We start from the raw sequence: 20,575 nt of genomic DNA, 5'->3' as shown, positions 1-20,575 counted from the left end.
ATTTTGCAAACTATAAACCATCCAATCAGATGGCACTTTGTGTTGAGTAGTGGTAAACATTTTCTCTGTCTGGGTGGGCAAATAACCTTTTTGCTAAATGACCAAGAAATGCATTTAAATAAATATTTGACCTAGAAACAGATTAGCATATGGACTAAGCTGTTTGTATTTTGTTACTGTTCCATCTCTGCTGGTAGCAATTTGTCATGTCTTCATATATGACAGTATGAATCAAGGTTCAGTGAAATGATACAAAGCTCAATGCATAACAAACTCCCCACTGCTTCCATTTCAACTTCTGCTACAGTAACGCCCCTATCTATTCATACAAGTTGTATTAGTCATGTATGGGCTACGCATTGTATATATCATCCAAAGAAACGCTTACTTGCAGTTTCCTTCTCGACAATGCAACAATAACAAATAAAAGATAGCAATACGAATTTATGCAGTGGCTGCTGAGGGGAGGATGGCTCATAATGGTTGGAATAGAGCCAATGGAATGTCATCAAACACATAGAAACCGTGTGTTTGATGTATTTTATACCATTCCACTTATTTAGCTCCATCCATTACCACAAGCCCGTCCTCCCCAATTAAGGTGCCACTAATCTCCTGTGGAACATAATGTAAATAGAACAAAATGTTTTAGCGTAAGTATTTAATACATGCTGTAGTTGTCGACCAGGTCTACCTGTCATACTGAAGCTGTCAAGAAGACTACTGCCAAACTCCCAAGTGAAAGCTATAACTGAAGCTTCTTAAATTAGACTCAAGCTCATGCTTTGCAAGTGACACACTGGTATTCATGGAAGCTAAGGGCACATCACATTCCAGACAACTGATTTCCCACCTCGACACTTTTGAAAATATTTCTCAGAGTCACAGATACCCTGCTGTATCAATGAGCGCTGGCTGCTCGCAGAGATGATTTGAGAGGGTAATCAAAATAAGGGAAGCCCAAGGTAGAGAGAGAGGCACATTTGATATGCAGGAAGTGGGAGCGCCATCTCATGGTGATTAGTTGGGGCAGTTCCATGGCTAGATTTATGGCACGCAGCTGTTGAACGCCTGACAGACATCCGAGGCAAGGGATCCACTGCTGCTACCCCTTTTACTGCTGCTTCAGAAGAGCTCTGTTTGCTACTGGAGAGGGAGCTCGTTGTCTCAGCACACAAAGGTAGGCAACATGCTCTCATTGTCATTGCTACTGTACTAGTCAGTGCTCTGTGAATATCTGCAGCTTTTGAATACTCTAGTGTTTAAACTCAAGTCTTCACAGTTTAAACTTTGACCTGTCTTGTGATTGTCTGGTGGTGACATTGGTGTCCTTATTGTTTTGCTTCTTTGTTTTCACTTTTTTATTTTAGATGTGTAATTTTTATAGAAAGAAAAACTCTTGAATTTCAATGCAAGTGGATTTATTGTCCCAGAACTATTGTTTTATGTGCTTGTAATAATTTTACCATACATGGTCAAGAATATTGGGAGACAGAAAAAAGTTGTCAGTGTACTTGTTCCAATTTAAGTTCATTTCCCTTGTTACTCTATCATATTCTGTTGATTAGTTTTACTCATGTTATGTCCTGTGGCTCTTTTTAAATTTAGAACCCAATGCTATGCCCTATTTTTAGAAGTGGAAGCATTACAGCAGATGTGAGACATGGACACAGCAGCTTAGACGGAGACAAAACACTTAGCAGAGAACTAAAAGGGCTTGGCCTTCGATCGCCTTCTTTCCGACAGCTACCATCTGAGCTCCTGAGTATTGTTTTTTTTCCCTCAGCGGTCTTTATGTGAATATCCTCCAGCTAACTCACTATGGGGCTTTGGAAGTTTTGCTGGCACCTGAGCAGGTCAAAGTGAGGTGACTGAACATGGCAGTAATCGTAGCATCACTGGTTTGAGGTTAATGGACAAGGGCCCCAAGATGAAAAGCAATGTGAAAAGTCTATAAGGTGAACTCAATACTCTTCATATTAGGAGGACAGTGAAGTCTTATTGGGCTTTTTAAATTTGTTTTAAAACCCGTTTCATGTGATCAGGCCTCATAAAGTGTTACGTTCAACGACTAGGTTTGTGTTCTGTGAAAGTGACATGACTAGCATTTTGTTTCCTAAAGCACATTAGCTGAGGAGGATTCTTTCCATTGCAGTCCAGTGGTGAGGTTGTTTAAGGAATGTTTATTTGGGTTGCTATGGTAAGATTGGTCTGTGGCTGGGCTGGCACGCTGAAACTGGAGCCTGAAAACCTTAAGAAATTCTGCCACCAGGCTGCTCCCACGCTGTTGTTTTAGCAGTAGCTCTCCTCCCAATGCTTCTCTTTAAATGAATTAGGGAAAGAAGATTCATTAACACCTCAATTTACATTTCAGTTATTCAACCTTTATTATTAATTTTGGCACTCCACAGAGTATTATTACAGTGTAATTGTTTTAGCACATGTATGCACTTTCTTAAATTCATACTGCTAACACACTGTATGGGCATCTATAATTTATATTCTATGGTACCATTTTATAAAGAAAGGGTATAAGCCCCGTGTGGATGGTTGTTTTCAGTTAGTTGCAGTTTGTATTCACTATAAGATGGGTCAAGAGGAAACCAATTTTGTGAACTGTTGCAATCCAATTTGTCATTATGATTTATTCTGATGACTCAGTCCAATTAATAATACCAATGAGCATTGGTATAAAAAAAAAGCCTACCACACAACAAAGATTACCTCCACATTTCCTTGGGTTAGTTTTTTTTGCTTCATCATTTGTGTGAATAATGGTTATTTATCACTGCTAGTCTGTGAATACAGTGTGACAGGTCCTGAGGAAAGGTGGGACCTGGTGGTGAGAGATACTCTCTATCCTTTATGCCAACACACTTGCTGCCTTTGCAAGTTTGCATTTTTATGGTAACAGCAGGAAACAAGCTGTTTGTATACGCAATGACTAGGCGTTTATCATCTTCTCTGAAACATCTCTTCTTAGGGGACGGACCCAAGTAAGGAGCATGTATACTATTAATCCATCTACCTTTGATATAGTCACTAAGATATACCGCTGAGGGAGCAACATGGTGGTATTCAGTAACAAATGTTGTCTTAAAAAACAAAAATGAGGAGTTATAATAAAAACAAAGAGCTATAATAGTGCCACACATTGCCAGTTAACTTCCCCAGCCTCTCCAGGTAGGTCTAACCTTATTGTTATTGGTTGGGAGCCAGCCAAATTACACAGAGCTGCTGTACTAGCTTAGCATCTGTTCATGTCAGGAAAGAATTATAGATCACAATGAAAAGTTGCTCCTTAAACATGGTGGAGACCATGTTTACTCCTCCAATGAGGCGGAGCATCTGTCCATATGTAAATCACCCAAGCTGCTATGTCTTCATTCCACACTGGCATGAAACAAATCAACCAGACAGTCAGTTTACCATTTGTTTCGTTTTTGTCAACAAGCTAATGTCAGTATGAAGTTAACAGCAGATTTTGGGGGAAACTGGGATGATACAGAAACTATGTTGTGTGAAATATTTTGCAGTATTGGTGGAGGCTGGTGAGGGGAGGATGGCTCATAGTAATGGCTGGAATGGAGTAGATGGAATGGAATGAAATATGCTTCATTCCATTAATTCCATTCCAGCCATTACTATGAGCTGTCCTCCCCTCACCAGCCTCCACTGGTGATGACGGAGATTAAAGTAATTGAACAAATTAATTCATTTGTATCACCTTTATCAGTCACATTTAATCATGGTGTCTGTATATACATTATTCACTCAGTGTTAAACATGATTCTAGGATTCAGTGTGGAGATTATTTGGTGAAAGGGCTTGTTTCGTTGTCATTGTTTGTGAAAGGCATTTTTTTAGCTACTACCTACAACTCAATTAATTTTCTTCAGGCATTGACTTGAATGAAAGTATCAATGTTGATTAATCAATTAAATGTGACACCAGCCCTGGCTCCATTATTGTAGGGCAAAAAAGCTATGGCTTTGTGCTCAGCCCTCAGACTATATTCTCAGCGCATCCTTTAGAAATATTACTGGGGTTTTTATGTCTCTGTGTCATCATCAATCCACCCTTTACAGAAGAGTATAATGCTTGAAAAAAGAAGAAGCTGTAACTGGTCAATAATTGAGATAATTTTGCTCTTATATGACAAATATGAAGAAGCAGCAAAGCCTTTGCCATTTATATCTCTAGTACTGTTGATTTATATGAGTGTGCATTCCAATAGAACACAAGAATCACGCTCTGTTCAGTTCTACAGTATAGGGGCTGGATTTAAAACTAAAGCCAATGTAATGAGGAGTTCTCTCTTGCTGTTAGCCATCTTTGAGATGTCAGAAATATATTCACGTTTTCCATGTGTTCTGGCCAGATATCCAGCTGATTATTAGTGACGGAGGTGTTTAGAGTCATAAGAACAGGCATTGTACTGTACATGGTTGCTAATAATATGAAGCAAATTCCAATAGATTATGATTTATTCAACCTTTTATTTAACTAAGCAAGTCCACTGGTGATGCATGATGATGATGATGATTTTAAATAACTGCCACTTCAGGGTAATGTATAGTCAGTCAGACTATACATGTCCATTGATCTAAACAGCCTCTTTTCTTGTCCATGTGTTTTCCCCAGCAGATGGTGAGGGAGCAGTATGTCAACACCACCCAGGACAGCAGTGTCCCTGCCCCGGTCCCTGACTCAATCTATAAGATCGGGATCTACGGTTGGAGGAAGCGCTGCCTCTACCTGTTTGTCCTGCTGCTCATTATCATCCTCACTGTGAACTTTGCCCTTACCATATGGATCCTCCGGGTCATGTGGTTTAACACGGTATGTTGGGTCACTGACATGGCTCTCCAAAAACTGCTTAGCTCTAGTTCATTAATAACACGTTACCTGACCTTTACTGTAGACTACAGACAGATTTAAAATCAAATCAAATTCTACCTTACAGTGAAATACTTACTTACAAGCCCTTAACCAACAATGCATTTAAGAAAATAAAACTTTGGGGGCAGTGCAAATAATCTAGGTTGCCATTTGATTAGCTGTTCAGGGGTCTTATGACTTGGGGGTAGAAGCTGTTTAGAAGCTTCTTGGACCTAGACTTGGCGCTCAGGTATCACTTGCTGTGAGAACAGTCTTTGACTAGGGTGGAGTCTTTGACCATTTTTAGGGCCTTCCTCTGACACCACCTGGTATTGAGGTCCTGGATGGCAGGAAGCTATATTTTGGAGTGGTTGTATGGACAAAACGCCATATAATATTTTTCCTGAATTAATGAAAAATTAGAAATGTTTGTTAATGAGACAAAGAAACATCCCTCCAAATACAAATGTAGATTTATGAAGATGCTCTAGAACCGTGGTCACCAACCGGTCCATCGCGATCGACTGGCCGATCTTCTAGGCATTCCTAGTCAGATCACCTAACATTTCTGTAGAAAAGCCAACGATAAAAGGATTTTGCGCTCCTTTGTTATTTTTATTCGACTGCGCTTTTTGGCGGAAGGTGAATTTGATTTAGAAGCTCTGCGCGCTGGATACACAGCGTGTTCCCATTTTAACCTTTTCATTTGTCTGTAGTGACAAACTCCGCCTACCAGGCTGACAAGGATAGCCAATCAGATAGCTCGAATCACCGTGCCTATAGATTCCACGACCCACAAGAGTTTGATATTATTATTTAACTAGGCAAGTCAGTTAAGAACACAATCTTATTTACAATGACGGCCTCCTGCGGGGACAGGGCAGGGATTAAAACATAAATATAAAATAGGACAAAACACACAATCACGACAAGAGAGACAACACTACATAAAGAGAGACCTAAGACAACAGCATGGCAGAAACACATGAAAACACAGCATGGTAGCAACGCATGACAATAACAAGGTAGCAGCTCAAAACATGTTACAAATATTATTGGGCACAGACAACAGCACAAAGGGCAAGAAGGTAGAGAAAACAGCACCACGTGAAGCAGCCACAACTGCCAGTAAGAGTGTCCACGATTGAGTCTTTGAATGAAGAGTTGGAGATTAAACGGTCCAGTTTGAGCGTTTTTTTGCAGCTAGTTCCAGTCGCTAGCTGCAGCGAATTTAAAAGACGATGACTGTTAACAGAATGTGACTGGCAGAGTGTTGAATGTGGAGGATGAGGGCTGCAGTATGTATCTTAGATAGGGGGTTTGAGGCTTAAGAGGGTTTTTTTTATAAATAAGCATCAATCAATAAGTGGATCTTGCGACGGCTATACAGGGGTGGTAAGTGGGAGAAGATGGAACGAGATGGATTTTGGCCGACATTCTACACATTTTCTCTTCGATTAAACATTTGATCTCAATACAGTTTTCTGTTCCCGAAACTACACTTTGTTACGAACAGAGTGAACTACGTTTTGAAGAATTTCCCCTTCGCCAACGTTTAAAAAAATTGCGTTTAGGAGTGCAAGCGCAAATTGAGTTATTGCACACGCGCACTTCAGAGTAGGCGTTCCCTAACGGAAATATGCGAATGCATGCTAAAACTCGCCAATAGTATCTCTCTAGCCCGTGCTTGGCTCTTGCCCCTCCTTGCTTGTTCTGCCCACTATGACTCATTTGTTCCCGTTTGAAACGACAGGCTGTGGTCTATCTTGATTTAGCTATAAGTATATTTGACTGAGCCCTCTGCATTGTTAAAAAAATGTCGGAGGCGCACGAAGATTCCGTCGTGGCCTTTGCATTCCTCGGGAGGCTCTGCAATTGCGTCACGACCTCATTTCTGATCAAACATAAATTGGCTCTTAGTAGCCAAGTGTATCGACAGGCCAACGTTTTGTATTACTAGCAGCTCCTCCTGTCTATATTAAAATCGAGGAATATTTCACATTCTCTGGTCATAGGAACAACATGAATTTGTCCAAGAGGCAGAAATAATGCGGAGACTCGAGTTTCGCCATCAATGGGAAGAGGTGTACCCTCTCTCTGGTCACTCAACTGGAGGAAAGAAGAGAGCAGGGACCGTGAGAGGCGGATCCTCTGTTGCTCTCTCCTTCCCTCCGCTGAGACTGACCATCCAGTGCAGGTACTATCAGTTCAGTAAAATAAAAAGCAACTTATTTCAATTTATGCTCAGCTGTGCCTCACAAGTGATACAACAACTAATCTATTTTGTTATCAAAGCTCGAGTTTGGAAATATAATATGGTCTGAGATTAACAATATTGTCAGGCCAAGCATATAGCCAATATGATGTGATAATGTATTAGGCCAAAACGGTTTTGATTAATTTTGCATTGATTTACAATTTAAGCAATGTTTAAAAGTGATAGAAGACCCGCTTATACCTGCTTCTAACTTACGTCCTTTGTCCTGATTTTGTCCACATTCTTATTGTACCCACAGTTTTAGACAGGTGTAGACAATCAAAAGACACATTGTGATCTGATTGTGATCAGATCATCCTTCCACCCTCTGGAAGTAGTCAGAAAACGCATTGTGTCTGGATATCTTACAAGTGTAGACAGATCTGGACAGAGAAACCATTTAAATCATCATTATTCGGCTCTCTAAAATCCTTGACAGGTGGAACCATTAACTGATTACATCAATATGTGTCTTACAATAAATACATACTATTTAGCTGTGAAATCATTTATATAAAGGAAGAGACCCGGAAATCAGGTCACAATGCAGACACAGTGGACAGATAGCAGACACATTTTAATACCATGTGTAGACACAATTAGAATTTAGACAAGATCAGGACAAAGGACACATGTTAGCCCCAGGTATAAATTGGGCTTAGGAGTAACTGAAACATCACAACACACCCTGGGAATGTAGTGACTGCATTGGCAGAGCAAACACATAGATCTCTGCTGCTTTAGGTTGAGTTTACCCTCAGTCCTGGGGGGTATAGCCACATGTCTCTTATCCTTGGCATCCAATGGCTGCCTGGTGGGATGACTAAAAACCAACATTCGCCCTCTAGCACAGTAAGCTTAGTTTTATACACATTTCATGATTCCTCTGTCCTTTTGGAATATAGCCTGAGAGAAGTAGTTATTATGTGAAATTGAAATCAGAGATTCTGCTTTTCTTTCACACTGGATCATTATCAAAGTCACTATTGCCTGAGGTGCTATGAATCATATATTCACTGCAGTGTGTTTAACTCCCAACACTATACCCAGCAGAGACCATCACCTAAAATAGATCCACTCACCATCCAGAGTTAGAAGCAACACATGGTGTCACAGAAATCCTTGGGGACACAGTATGGTCATGGTTACAGAGAGAATTTCTTGTAGGACCCTGTGCACTGCCTTGCTGAGTTAATTCTTTCTGCTTGTCATTGCAGGAAGGGATGGGACACCTAAAAGTAACATCGGACGGAGTGAGGCTTGAGGACGGCGAGTCAGAGTTCCTCTTTCCTCTCTACGCCCAAGAGATCCACTCCAGAGAGGTAAGCAAACAGGCTCCTACACTCCTCTTCCTTCCTCCTCCTTCTCCTCAAACACTCATACCCAGTCCAATAGGGTTGTGTTGATTAAAGTGGTCTGTTTTCCCAAGCTCTGACTCATTGTCAGGAAACCATAGAAATCAAAGTTGATTGTTTGTTGAATCTAGGAGCGCTTCCTGTTAAAACTGCTGGGCAATTACATCAAACAACTGTCCTGAGGTATAGTCAGATGATCTGTATTTTGACATCGTTCTCTTGCGCAGTTGGGAAATGTGTCTTACTCAATAAGCTTTGGCAGTCCCTGTGGATGTACAGTGTAGCAAGTTCCTTATTTACCTCCTGGATATTTGTGGTGGAAAACAGTCAATGGTGTGCAATCGAGCAGCAGATGGTAACACTTTGCAGCAGTTGTCTACATGTTTATGGTTTTTTCTCATTGTGCTGTGTTTTCCTCCACTCTATCTTTGAGCTTCATTAAAAAGGCAATGTATTCACCATTTATGGACTGACACTTTCATCACTGAAGTCGACAGTTTTGAATTAGATTCAGTGTTCATTATACACAACCTGCTTTTCAAGACTTGCCCAAATAGGCTACATCTCTTTAGCCTATTGTAACTCAGTAGTGCTTTCTGAAAGGTATGAATAAAGACCAGATACTTGAACCTGTGAGCATAACGATGCATTTTGTAGCATTCATTGGCAATGCATAATTTTGTGTTGTGCCCCATGTTCAATTAAAGTCCTGTCCAGTGATATCTGACATGCACAGGATGCTTATTGATGACCAAAGAGTTATTTTTTTCCAGGACTCCTCTCTCTTGGTGAACTCGTCTGAAAACGTCACCCTCAATGCCCGCAATGAAAATAATGATGTCACAGGAAGTCTCTCTGTAGGTAAGTGGACAGAAAACACACACACCTAGACACATACAGCAGGCTAGCAATGTTTATAAATTGCACTATTCAACTGATATATGGACACTTCGGCAATTTCATTCATTGACTTGTCCTGCAGCTGTACTGTATGTAATACAACATTAGCAATGACGAAACGCATCTCCCCTTTCATATTCCATCAGATTGCCATTAATACCCCATGCCCAGCTTTCTGTCATCAGTACCAGAATGGCCTATCTGTTACACCAGGGGCCTCAGTTCTACAGAGACTATTATTTGCGCACATTTTATGGCTGGCCAGGGGTTCGTAGAGGAGTGTGCCATAATTAGAGGGGTAACAAATGACTAAACTAATTACAGTGTTTCACGAGACTGTTAGGTATTCTTGGTCATTATGCCATCAAAGGCATTGACCTATCTATGTGACCCTCTGTGAAGGAAGTTTACGGGTTTTAAAGACCAGTTATTTGGTCTATTCCCCCTCAGACATACTGTAAGTTGTTTGGAAAGAACATCTTGTTCTGTTCTTCTATAGAAAATGGTATTGAAGTGTATTAAATATCTCACTGGCCTATTTCTGCCCAGAGACAGTAGGCCTATCGGCACCCTGGCTTTATTTCTTCTGAGAGAGAGGTGACAAAGCTGCGTGCAAAATGTACATGTTTTAATGATACAGCATATGATATCTCAATTATGCTAAGCCTATGTCTCCCAGTCCCACAGCTTTAACTGCTTCTGGTCTCTAATAATTCTCCCTGGTGTCATTTTAGGTCCAGATGTGGCCCAGGGAAATGCACAGAATTTTATCATCAGCTCCAACACCAAGACGCTGTTTTCTGCAGATGACAAAGAGGTGGTTGTTGGGACAGACAAGCTCCGTGTCACAGGTACAATCATGTCTACAGTGTCAGTGTCACACCACTAAGCCCATACATGGGTATACAGCATTACAGATATGAACTACAAACAGGGTTTTCATTCATTTTATTGTAATTTATGAGAGCAATGTACTGAATCACTGAGTGTTTTCTTACATATCAAAGTAATACATTTTCATTTGACATGGTAGTTACTGGACTGGAGCAGTTTTACTTTTTCTGCAAAGTTGTCCTTGAAAAGGTATTGAAATTCAAGCTCATTCATCTTAAAATGAAAGGAAAGGTGACAGAAACACTGCTTTTTAATTTGTTGGTTTATAATTAAAGTATATTTATAATATAACGTCAATTGAAGCAACAGTAACTAAGAACTGAAGTTAAACATATCAGAGTCCACCCAATTGATTATAGACTGTATGCTCAAGTTGTCTATTTTGCCTAAATCTCTTTGTTGTGTCCAGTTTTAGTATTGATGGGAGGTCAGTGCCCTCGTGCTGTGTGGGGTAATTAGCTGAAGAGAGTGTCCTTTGATAGCTTCATTATGTCTCGGACATCTGGAGCCTGACGTACCGCTGAACGGTGACGGTCATTTCACTTTAGCAAGACACTGAGCAAAAGTTAACACAACCTTGGCCAGAAAACCATGCACAAACAGAACAAAGCTAAATATGTGTATACTGTTACAATATCCCTATCAGACCTAGAGAGACTCTATAGTGTGATGTCAGGTGAGCAGCTTTGCATGCTATGGTAACATACGATTGGCAAAGGCTTGTGGAAAATAAAGATGTAATTAGCTAGCCAAGGGAGCTGTCAACCACAGTGATTAAAGCACTGCAAACATTCTCTCTCTCCTTCAAGTCTGGTGGTTGGAGGTGACTCTGAGCCAGTCCACATGTCATCCTCTCACTAACACCAGTTGACAAGCACCCAGGGGAAGAATTGACTGCCAGGACCTGTAGACCCACTCACAGTACATAGCAGAATGAAATAGAATACTATATGTAACCTGTATCTCTATGGTAACACCAATGATGTTTCATTGTAATTGACTATCAACTCAATAAGGAGCACCTTGTGTGTTTGCTTTTATTTAGGTCTAGAAGGTGCCCTGTTTGAACACTCTGTAGAGACGCCCCTGCTCAAAGCTGAGCCCTTCAAAGACTTGAGGTAGATGCTGGATCCCATAACCGTTGACATCTTGGAATAGGCCAATATGAAATATGAACTCTTAATTCCAAGCAGTTTATTGATTGTTTTATCACAGTCATATGTGGAATTGATCAAAACTGATGTTCTCCTGTGTGTTCCAGGCTGGAGTCTCCAACCCGCTCTCTCAGCATGGATGCACCAAAGGGAGTCTTTGTCAAAGCACTGGCCGGGAACATCGAGGCTGCATCTAACATGGATTTTCTATTGCACTCCAGTGAAGGACTGGTGAGGCAATGTGTGATTTACTTGCTATTGACTGGCAGTACTGTACTTATATTTTACACTACATGTGACAGAGACATGTACATTTACTTACTGGCCTTGAAAATCTATAAATAGCCGCGATGCTGTCCCCCTAGTGGCATGTAAATGTACAGTGCATTCATAAAGTATTAAGACCCTCGACCTTTTCCACATTTTGTTACATTACAGCATTTCTCTAAAATTGATCAAATAGTTTTTCCCTCATCAATCTACACACAATACCCCATAATGACAAAACAAAAACAGTTTTTAAGAATTACCCCCCGGAAATATTACATTTACATAAGCATTCAGACCCTTTGCTCAGTACTTTGTTGAAGCACATTAGACAGCAATTACAGCCTTGAGTGTTCCTGGGTATGACGCTACATGTTTGGCACAATTGTATTTGGGGAGTTTCTCCAATTCTTCTCTGCAGATCTTCTCAAGCTCTGTCAGATTGGATGGGGAGCGTCGCTGCACAGCTATTTTCAGGTCTCCCCAGAGATGTTCAATAGGGCTATCTCCTGTATACCACCCGTACCTTGTTACAACACAACTGATTGGCTCAAACGCATTAAGAAGGAAAGAAATTCCACAAATGTACTTTTAACAAAGCACACCTGTTAATTGAAATGCATTCCAGGTGACTACCTCATGAAGCTGGTTGAGAGAATGCCAAGAGTGTGCAAAGCTGTCATAAAGGCAAAGGGTGGCTATTTGAAGAATCTCAAATATAAAATATATTTTGATATGTTTAACACTTTTTGGGGGTTTCTACATTATTCCATATGTGTTATTTCATTGTTTATGTCTTCACTATTATTCTACAATATAGAAAATAGTACAAATAATGAAAAACCCTTAAATGAGTAGGTGTGTCCAAACTTTTGACTGGTACTGTATATGTGTGTTTTTCAGCAGTGGCGTGTATATAGTGGGGCAAAAAAGTATTTAGTCAGCCACCAATTGTGCAAGTTCTCCCACTTAAAAAGATGAGGCCTGTCATTTTCATCATAGGTACTCTTCAACTATAACAGACAAAATGAGAAAAAAAAATCCAGAAAAATCACATTGTAGGATTTTTAATGAATTTATTTGCAAATTATGGTGGAAAATAAGTATTTGGTCACCTACAAACAAGCAAGATTTCTGTCTCTCACAGACCTGTAACTTCTTCTTTAAGAGGCTCCTCTGTCCTCCACTCGTTACCTGTATTAATGGCACCTGTTTGAACTTGTTACCAGTATAAAAGACACCTGTCCACAACCTCAAACAGTCACACTCCAAACTCCACTATGGCCAAGACCAAAGAGCTGTCAAAGGACACCAGAAACAAAATTGTAGACCTGCACCAGGCTGGGAAGACTGAATCTGCAATAGGTAAGCAGCTTGGTTTGAAGAAATCAACGGTGGGAGCAATTATTAGGAAATGGAAGACATACAAGACCACTGATAATCTCCCTCGATCTGGGGCTCCACGCAAGATCTCACCCCGCGGGGTCAAAATTATCATGAGAACGGTGAGCAAAAATCCCAGAACCACACGGGGGGACCTAGTGAATGACCTGCAGAGAGCAGGGGGGTGAAGCATGGGGGTGGAAACATCATGCTTTGGGGCTGTTTTTCTGCAAAGGGACCAGGACGACTGATCCGTGTAAAGGAAAGAATGAATGGGGCCATGTATCGTGAGATTTTGAGTGAAAACCTCCTTCCATCAGCAAGGGCTGATGGAACTTCCGGCGCCGACAGAGATGGCCGCCTCGCTTCGCGTTCCTAGGAAACTATGCAGTTTTTTTACGTGTTATTTCTTACATTAGTACCCCAGGTCATCTTAGGTTTCATTACATACAGCCGAGAAGAACTACTGAATATAAGATCAGCGTCAACTCACCATCAGTACGACCAAGAATATGTTTTTCGCGATGCGGATCCTGTGTTCTGCCTTACAACCAGTGTGTGGATCACATGCAGCGACCCAAAAAAACGACTCAGAAAAAGAGGGAAACGAAGCGGTCTTCTGGTCAGACTCCGGAGACGGGCACATCGTGCACCACTCCCTAGCATTCTTCTTGCCAATGTCCAGTCTCTTGACAACAAGGTTGATGAAATCCGAGCAAGGGTAGCATTCCAGAGGGACATCAGAGACTGTAACGTTCTCTGCTTCACGGAAACATGGCTAACTGGAGAGACGCAATCCGAAGCGGTGCAGCCAGCGGGTTTCTCCACGCATCGCGCAGACAGAAACAAACATCTTTCTGGTAAGAAGACGGGCGGGGCGTATGCCTTATGGCCAACGTGACATGGTGTGATGAAAGAAACATACAGGAACTCAAATCCTTCTGTTCACCTGATTTAGAATTCCTCACAATCAAATGTAGACCGCATTATCTACCAAGAGAATTCTCTTCGATTATAATCACAGCCGTATATATCCCCCAAGCAGACACATCGATGGCTCTGAACGAACTTTATTTAACTCTCTGCAAACTGGAAACGATTTATCCGGAGGCTGCATTCATTGTAGCTGGGGATTTTAACAAGGCTAATCTGAAAACAAGACTCCCTAAATTTTATCAGCATATCGATTGCGCAACCAGGGGTGGAAAGACCCTGGATCATTGTTACTCTAACTTCCGCGACGCATATAAGGCCCTGCCCCGCCCCCTTTCGGAAAAGCTGACCACGACTCCATTTTGTTGATCCCTGCCTACAGACAGAAACTAAAACAAGAAGCTCCCACGCTGAGGTCTGTCCAACGCTGGTCCGACCAAGCTGACTCCACACTCCAAGACTGCTTCCATCACGTGGACTGGGAGATGTTTCGTATTGCGTCAGACAACAACATTGACGAATACGCTGATACGGTGTGCGAGTTCATTAGAACGTGCGTTGAAGATGTCGTTCCCATAGCAACGATTAAAACATTCCCTAACCAGAAACCGTGGATTGATGGCAGCATTCGTGTGAAACTGAAGGCGCGAACCACTGCTTTTAATCAGGGCAAGGTGTCTGGTAACATGACTGAATACAAACAGTGCAGCTATTCCCTCCGCAAGGCTATCAAACAAGCTAAGCGCCAGTACAGAGACAAAATAGAATCTCAATTCAACGGCTCAGACACAAGAGGCATGTGGCAGGGTCTACAGTCAATCACGGACTACAGGAAGAAACCCAGCCCAGTCACGGACCAGGAAGTCTTGCTCCCAGGCAGACTAAATAACTTTTTGCCCGCTTTGAGGACAATACAGTGCCACTGACACGGCCTGCAACGAAAACATGCGGTCTCTCCTTCACTGCAGCCGAAGTGAGTAAGACATTTAAACGTGTTAACCCTCGCAAGGCTGCAGGCCCAGACGGCATCCCCAGCCGCGCCCTCAGAGCATGCGCAGACCAGCTGGCCGGTGTGTTTACGGACATATTCAATCAATCCCTATACCAGTCTGCTGTTCCCACATGCTTCAAGAGGGCCACCATTGTTCCTGTTCCCAAGAAAGCTAAGGTAACTGAGCTAAACGACTACCGCCCGTAGCACTCACATCCGTCATCATGAAGTGCTTTGAGAGACTAGTCAAGGACCATATCACCTCCACCCTACCTGACACCCTTGACCCACTCCAATTTGCTTACCGCCCAAATAGGTCCACAGACGATGCAATCTCAACCACACTGCACACTGCCCTAACCCATCTGGACAAGAGGAATACCTATGTGAGAATGCTGTTCATCGACTACAGCTCGGCATTCAACACCATAGTACCCTCCAAGCTCGTCATCAAGCTCGAGACCCTGGGTCTCGACCCCGCCCTGTGCAACTGGGTACTGGACTTCCTGACGGGCCGCCCCCAGGTGGTGAGGGTAGGCAACAACATCTCCTCCCCGCTGATCCTCAACACTGGGGCCCCACAAGGGTGCGTTCTGAGCCCTCTCCTGTACTCCCTGTTCACCCACGACTGCGTGGCCATGCACGCCTCCAACTCAATCATCAAGTTTGCGGACGACACAACAGTGGTAGGCTTGATTACCAACAACGACGAGACGGCCTACAGGGAGGAGGTGAGGGCCCTCGGAGTGTGGTGTCAGGAAAATAACCTCACACTCAACGTCAACAAAACTAAGGAGATGATTGTGGACTTCAAGAAACAGCAGAGGGAACACCCCCATCCACATCGATGGAACAGTAGTGGAGAGGGTAGCAAGTTTTAAGTTCCTCGGCATACACATCACAGACAAACTGAACTGGTCCACTCACACAGACAGCATCGTGAGGAAGGCGCAGCAGCGCCTCTTCAACCTCAGGAGGCTGAAGAAATTCGGCTTGTCACCAAAAGCACTCACAAACTTCTACAGATGCACAATCGAGAGCATCCTGGCGGGCTGTATCACCGCCTGGTATGGCAACTGCACCGCCCTCAACCGTAAGGCTCTCCAGAGGGTAGTGAGGTCTGCACAACGCATCACCGGGGGCAAACTACCTGCCCTCCAGGACACCTACACCACCCGATGCTACAGGAAGGCCATAAAGATCATCAAGGACATCAACCACCCGAGCCACTGCCTGTTCACCCCGCTGTCATCCAGAAGGCGAGGTCAGTACAGGTGCATCAAATCTGGGGCCGAGAGACTGAAAAACAGCTTCTATCTCAAGGCCATCAGACTGTTAAACAGCCACCACTAACATTGAGTGGCTACTGCCAACACACTGTCAATGACACTGACTCTACTCCAGCCACTTTAATCATGGGAATTGATGGGAAATGATGTAAATATATCACTAGCCACTTTAAACAATGCTACCTTATATAATGTTACTTACCCTACATTATTCATCTCATATGCATACGTTGATACTGTACTCTATATCATCGACTGCATCCTTATGTAATACATGTATCACTAGCCACTTTAACTATGCCACTTGGTTTACATACTCATCTCATATGTATATACTGTACTCAATATCATCTACTGTATCTTGCCTATGCTGCTCTGTACCATCACTCATTCATATATCCTTATGTACATATTCTTTATCCCCTTACACTGTGTATAAGACAGTAGTTTTTTTTGGAATTGTTAGTTAGATTACTTGTTCGTTATTACTGCATTGTCGGAACTAGAAGCACAAGCATTTCGCTACACTCGCATTAACATCTGCTAACCATGTGTATGTGACAAATAAAATTTGATTTGATTTGATTTTGATTTGAAGGGCATTGAAGATGAAACGTGGCTGGGTCTTTCAGCATAACAATGATCCCAAACACACCGCCCGGGCAACGAAGGAGTGACTTTGTAAGAAGCATTTCAAGGTCCTGGAGTGGCCTAGCCAGTCTCCAGATCTCCACCCCATAGAACGTCTTTGGAGGGAGTTGAAAGTCCGTGTTGCTCAGCAACAGCCCCAAAACATCACTGCTCTAGAGGAGATCTGCATGGAGGAATGTGCCAAAATACCAGCAACAGTGTGTGAAAACCTTGTGAAGACTTACAGAAAACGTTTGACCTCTGCCATTGCCAACAAAGGGTATATAACAAAGTATTGAGAAACTTTTGTTATTGACCAAATACTTATTTTCTACCATAATTTGCAAATAAATTCATTAAAAATCCTACAATGTGATTTTCCAGATTTTCTTTCTCATTTTGTCTGTCATAGTTGAAGTGTACCTATGATGAAAATTACAGGCCTCTCTCATCTTTTTAAGTGGGAGAACTTGCACAATTGGTGGCTGACTAAATACTTTTTTGCCCCACTGTATGTGTTTCACGTGTATGTGACCACGCCCTTTGTTGTGTGTTGTCTGTGTAGGTGATTCTGGATGCCGAGACAGTGCGTCTGCCTAATCTCCCCCTGGGACAAGGAGGTGTGTCTGGAAACGCTCAGGTACTCTACGAAGTGTGTGTTTGTCCCAGCGGAAAGCTGTTCCTGTCCAAGGCCGGGGTCACCTCCACGTGCAGCGAAAGCCAAGAGTGCTAGTGAGCGTCTTTGGCATCAGATTATACCCTGGTAAATGAAAATGCCTTTATATTGGGTACTCTGAAACACTTTCATATGAATCCTCAAAAAGGCAAAACCACAACTTAACAAAACTGCCAGTTAAACTGCAGACATATCCTCCTAAGTAATTATTTCATGGTGCATGGTTAAATTTGAGACCATTTTACTATGTAACTGAAACAGTGACATGACAACTTTATACCACAATAAGCAGTATAGTTGTTGATACCATCTTATGTTTACACTGAGTTGAGATTGTTTATTTTATAATTATGGTATTATGGCTGGGCAATAAGGAGCTGGTTAACAGATTACATCCTATGCAATATGTTTTTTTTATATGCAATAATATAGGACTTTGTGTGGGCCCAGTTTCCTGGACCCAGATGAAGCCTTGTCTGCAATGGAGAATCTCCCATTGAAAGTGATTTTTAGTGTAGGCTTAATCGGGGGCTGGGAAACCGGCCCGTAGTGTATTAATATGTTGTGCATATGAGCAGAAAAGCATTATATGATCTAGTCTGTAGATAAGCTGAGTATACCAAACATTAGGAACACCTTCCTAATATTTTTGATACACACAGGAAACTGTTGAGTGTGGAAAAACCCAGCAGCGTTGCAGTACTTGAAACGAACCAGTGCGCTTGCCACCTACTACCATACCCCGTTCAAAGGCACTTTTAATTATGTTGTCTTGCCTATTGACGCTCTGAATGGCACACATACACAATCCTTACCTCAATTGTCTCAAAGCTTAAAAATCCTTCTTTAACCTGTATTCCCCCTTCATCTACACTGATTTAAAGTGGATTTGACATCAATAAGAGGTCAATAGCTTTCCTCTGGATTCACCTGGTCAGTTTGTCATGAAAAGAGCAAGTGTTCTTATTGTTTTGTATACTAAGTGTATAATATAGTTAGTACAAATACAACCTAGTTATTGTCTAAGAAATAGAGTAGAAAATAGAGGTACAGTTGAATGTGTTTGTTACACATTCATTATGCAACATTGAGCAATCTGATACATCTGATCCTGTTGCTCGAGATTTTAAAAGTTACTGTTTTCCCAAGTACTTAATTTCATCTCACAGTTCACCAGCTGCCACTGTTTGTTTTTTTTCATTTATGCATTTACTGTGTGAAATGTTTTTATATTGGGGTTTCGAGTATAGTCAAACTAATCAGTATTATAAGTAATAACTTTGTAATAATGGGAAATTAAAGGGATAGTGCAACATTTTGGCAACTTTTTCTACTTACCCAGTCAGATGCACTCATGGATACGATTTGGATGTGTCTGCTGCAGTTTGAAGGAAGTCGAAGGTACTTTCTGGAGCCATTGCTAACGAGTGCAATGACTGGAAGTGTACAGGAACAGCAAGCATGCATTTTCAACACTCTCTCAAATGTTCTATATTTTGTTTATCAATACATCATTGTGTTTCTATCTTCTGTCTTGGTATAGGCTCTGAAATGAAATAGGCTATGTCGCACTCCTAATACGATTGCACTGCAATACTGTAGCCTACCCATAGCCTACTGTCACATACTATCAAGGCTACCGGTCTATTCACTTTCGAGCATGCTTGGCTATTTAATTAGCGATTGATAAATGGTAGCCTACTATTTGTTGTATAGCGAGAATAATTTAAATCAGTTATGTCAGAAAAGGAGACATCCTGCAATATGATTATGATTTAGGCCTATATAATAAAAGTCAAATAAATATTAGACAGCATGCTGCGATCTCCTTACCAATGGCAAATGCAACTGTTTTATCATTAGGCCTACATTTGAATGTTTTTTATTTCCCTACCATTATAATTCCTGCGCATCAAACACCTCCCATTTTCCCCAAACAAACAATAAGCCTATTTGTTGCAATACAGTTGATCAACCTTTGAAGAGTTGCGCACACACATGGTTTGGGATTTGCGTGGAGATATGCACACTTTCCTGTCATGTTCACAATTGATAAATACCAACCTTTGCAGAAAAAGTGGCATACGCAAGGTTTAGAGTATTTTTTTGTGCACACACACCTTTGATAAATGAGGCCCCTGTAGCCTGTGTTCTACTACTTTTGGGAATATTTATTGTACATTTAGATTTGATCAAAAATGTTAGCTTGTTAGTTATATTGTCACCACTTTGACTCTGACATAGATTCTAATGCATTACTGTTCACTGTTAACCCATGTTTTATGTGCGTTTGCTTGTACTTGTACAGCACGGTATGAAAGTTAATATTGTGAAGTTGACGATGTTTTGATAAATTGTGGAACGTGTGCCAGGTTTTGTATGTTTGAATAAAACATTTGTGCTATTCTTGTAAAAAGCTACTGTCTTTAACATAATAAAATGTATACCATTGTTTGAAATTATGTATCTGAAAATACATTTTCCATTAACATTATAAATACCAGGGTGGGGAAAAAGGATAATGTCTTTATTTTGAAAGTTCCATAATCATCCTATTATTTCTGTCTTGTGACAATCGATTGGAAGCTTTTCTACAGTGATGTCCAATGCGTATTACTTTTCTTGCATAATGTATAGCAGTGATGCACTCTAGTGGAGCATCTCTGCAACAGTAGTACATCATGAAAATTCCCCAGCCATGGCTCAGAGGCAATAGCCAAACATGCAGTATTTCCTGTTCTTTGTTTACATGTCTATAGACAATCCCATGCCACTGCCTATAATCACAGAATACATGCCCATACATTCTTGTTACTTCTCCAGTGTTTGAACTTAATTCCTGTTCCAGTTATAACCAATTCATTAGTTACGCTATTACAGTTCAAATTAAACAAAACATATATATGTATGTAATTGGATGCCAGCAACTGTACCTTTTAATTATTTAATAGATTCTCACTTTTAA

The 20,575-nt window shown here is 41.4% G+C and overlaps 1 protein-coding gene across 2 annotated transcripts; it reads left to right on the top strand.

The window, feature by feature from the left end:
• Nucleotides 1-942: 942 nt before the first annotated feature.
• LOC112265593 (gamma-sarcoglycan) lies at nt 943-20,069 on the top strand. 2 transcript variants are annotated; one of them, XM_024443070.2, is made up of 8 exons: nt 943-1,180; nt 4,648-4,842; nt 8,356-8,460; nt 9,267-9,354; nt 10,128-10,244; nt 11,333-11,405; nt 11,549-11,672; nt 17,500-20,069. In XM_024443070.2, the coding sequence occupies exons 2-8, from the start codon at nt 4,648-4,650 to the stop codon at nt 17,665-17,667; spliced, it is 870 nt and encodes a 289-aa protein (XP_024298838.1). In that variant the 5' UTR covers nt 943-1,180; the 3' UTR covers nt 17,668-20,069. The 2 variants fall into 2 exon arrangements, with proteins under 2 accessions (XP_024298838.1, XP_024298837.1); XM_024443069.2 differs by having other exon boundaries at nt 4,645-4,842.
• The last annotated feature ends 506 nt before the right edge of the window (nt 20,070-20,575 follow it).

This window comes from Oncorhynchus tshawytscha, linkage group LG13 (genome assembly GCF_018296145.1).
Source record: "Oncorhynchus tshawytscha isolate Ot180627B linkage group LG13, Otsh_v2.0, whole genome shotgun sequence".
NCBI classification, from domain to species: domain Eukaryota; kingdom Metazoa; phylum Chordata; class Actinopteri; order Salmoniformes; family Salmonidae; genus Oncorhynchus; species Oncorhynchus tshawytscha.
This window is presented reverse-complemented; position numbering and strand designations above follow the sequence as displayed.

Coding starts and splice junctions, on each gene's coding strand:
- LOC112265593 (XM_024443070.2), top strand. CDS start 4,648: ATGGTGAGGGAGCAGTATGTCAACACCACCCAGGACAGCAGTGTCCCT. Junction 8,461..9,266: donor AAGAGATCCACTCCAGAGAG/GTAAGCAAACAG, acceptor ATTTTTTTCCAG/GACTCCTCTCTCTTGGTGAA. Junction 11,673..17,499: donor TGCACTCCAGTGAAGGACTG/GTGAGGCAATGT, acceptor TTGTCTGTGTAG/GTGATTCTGGATGCCGAGAC.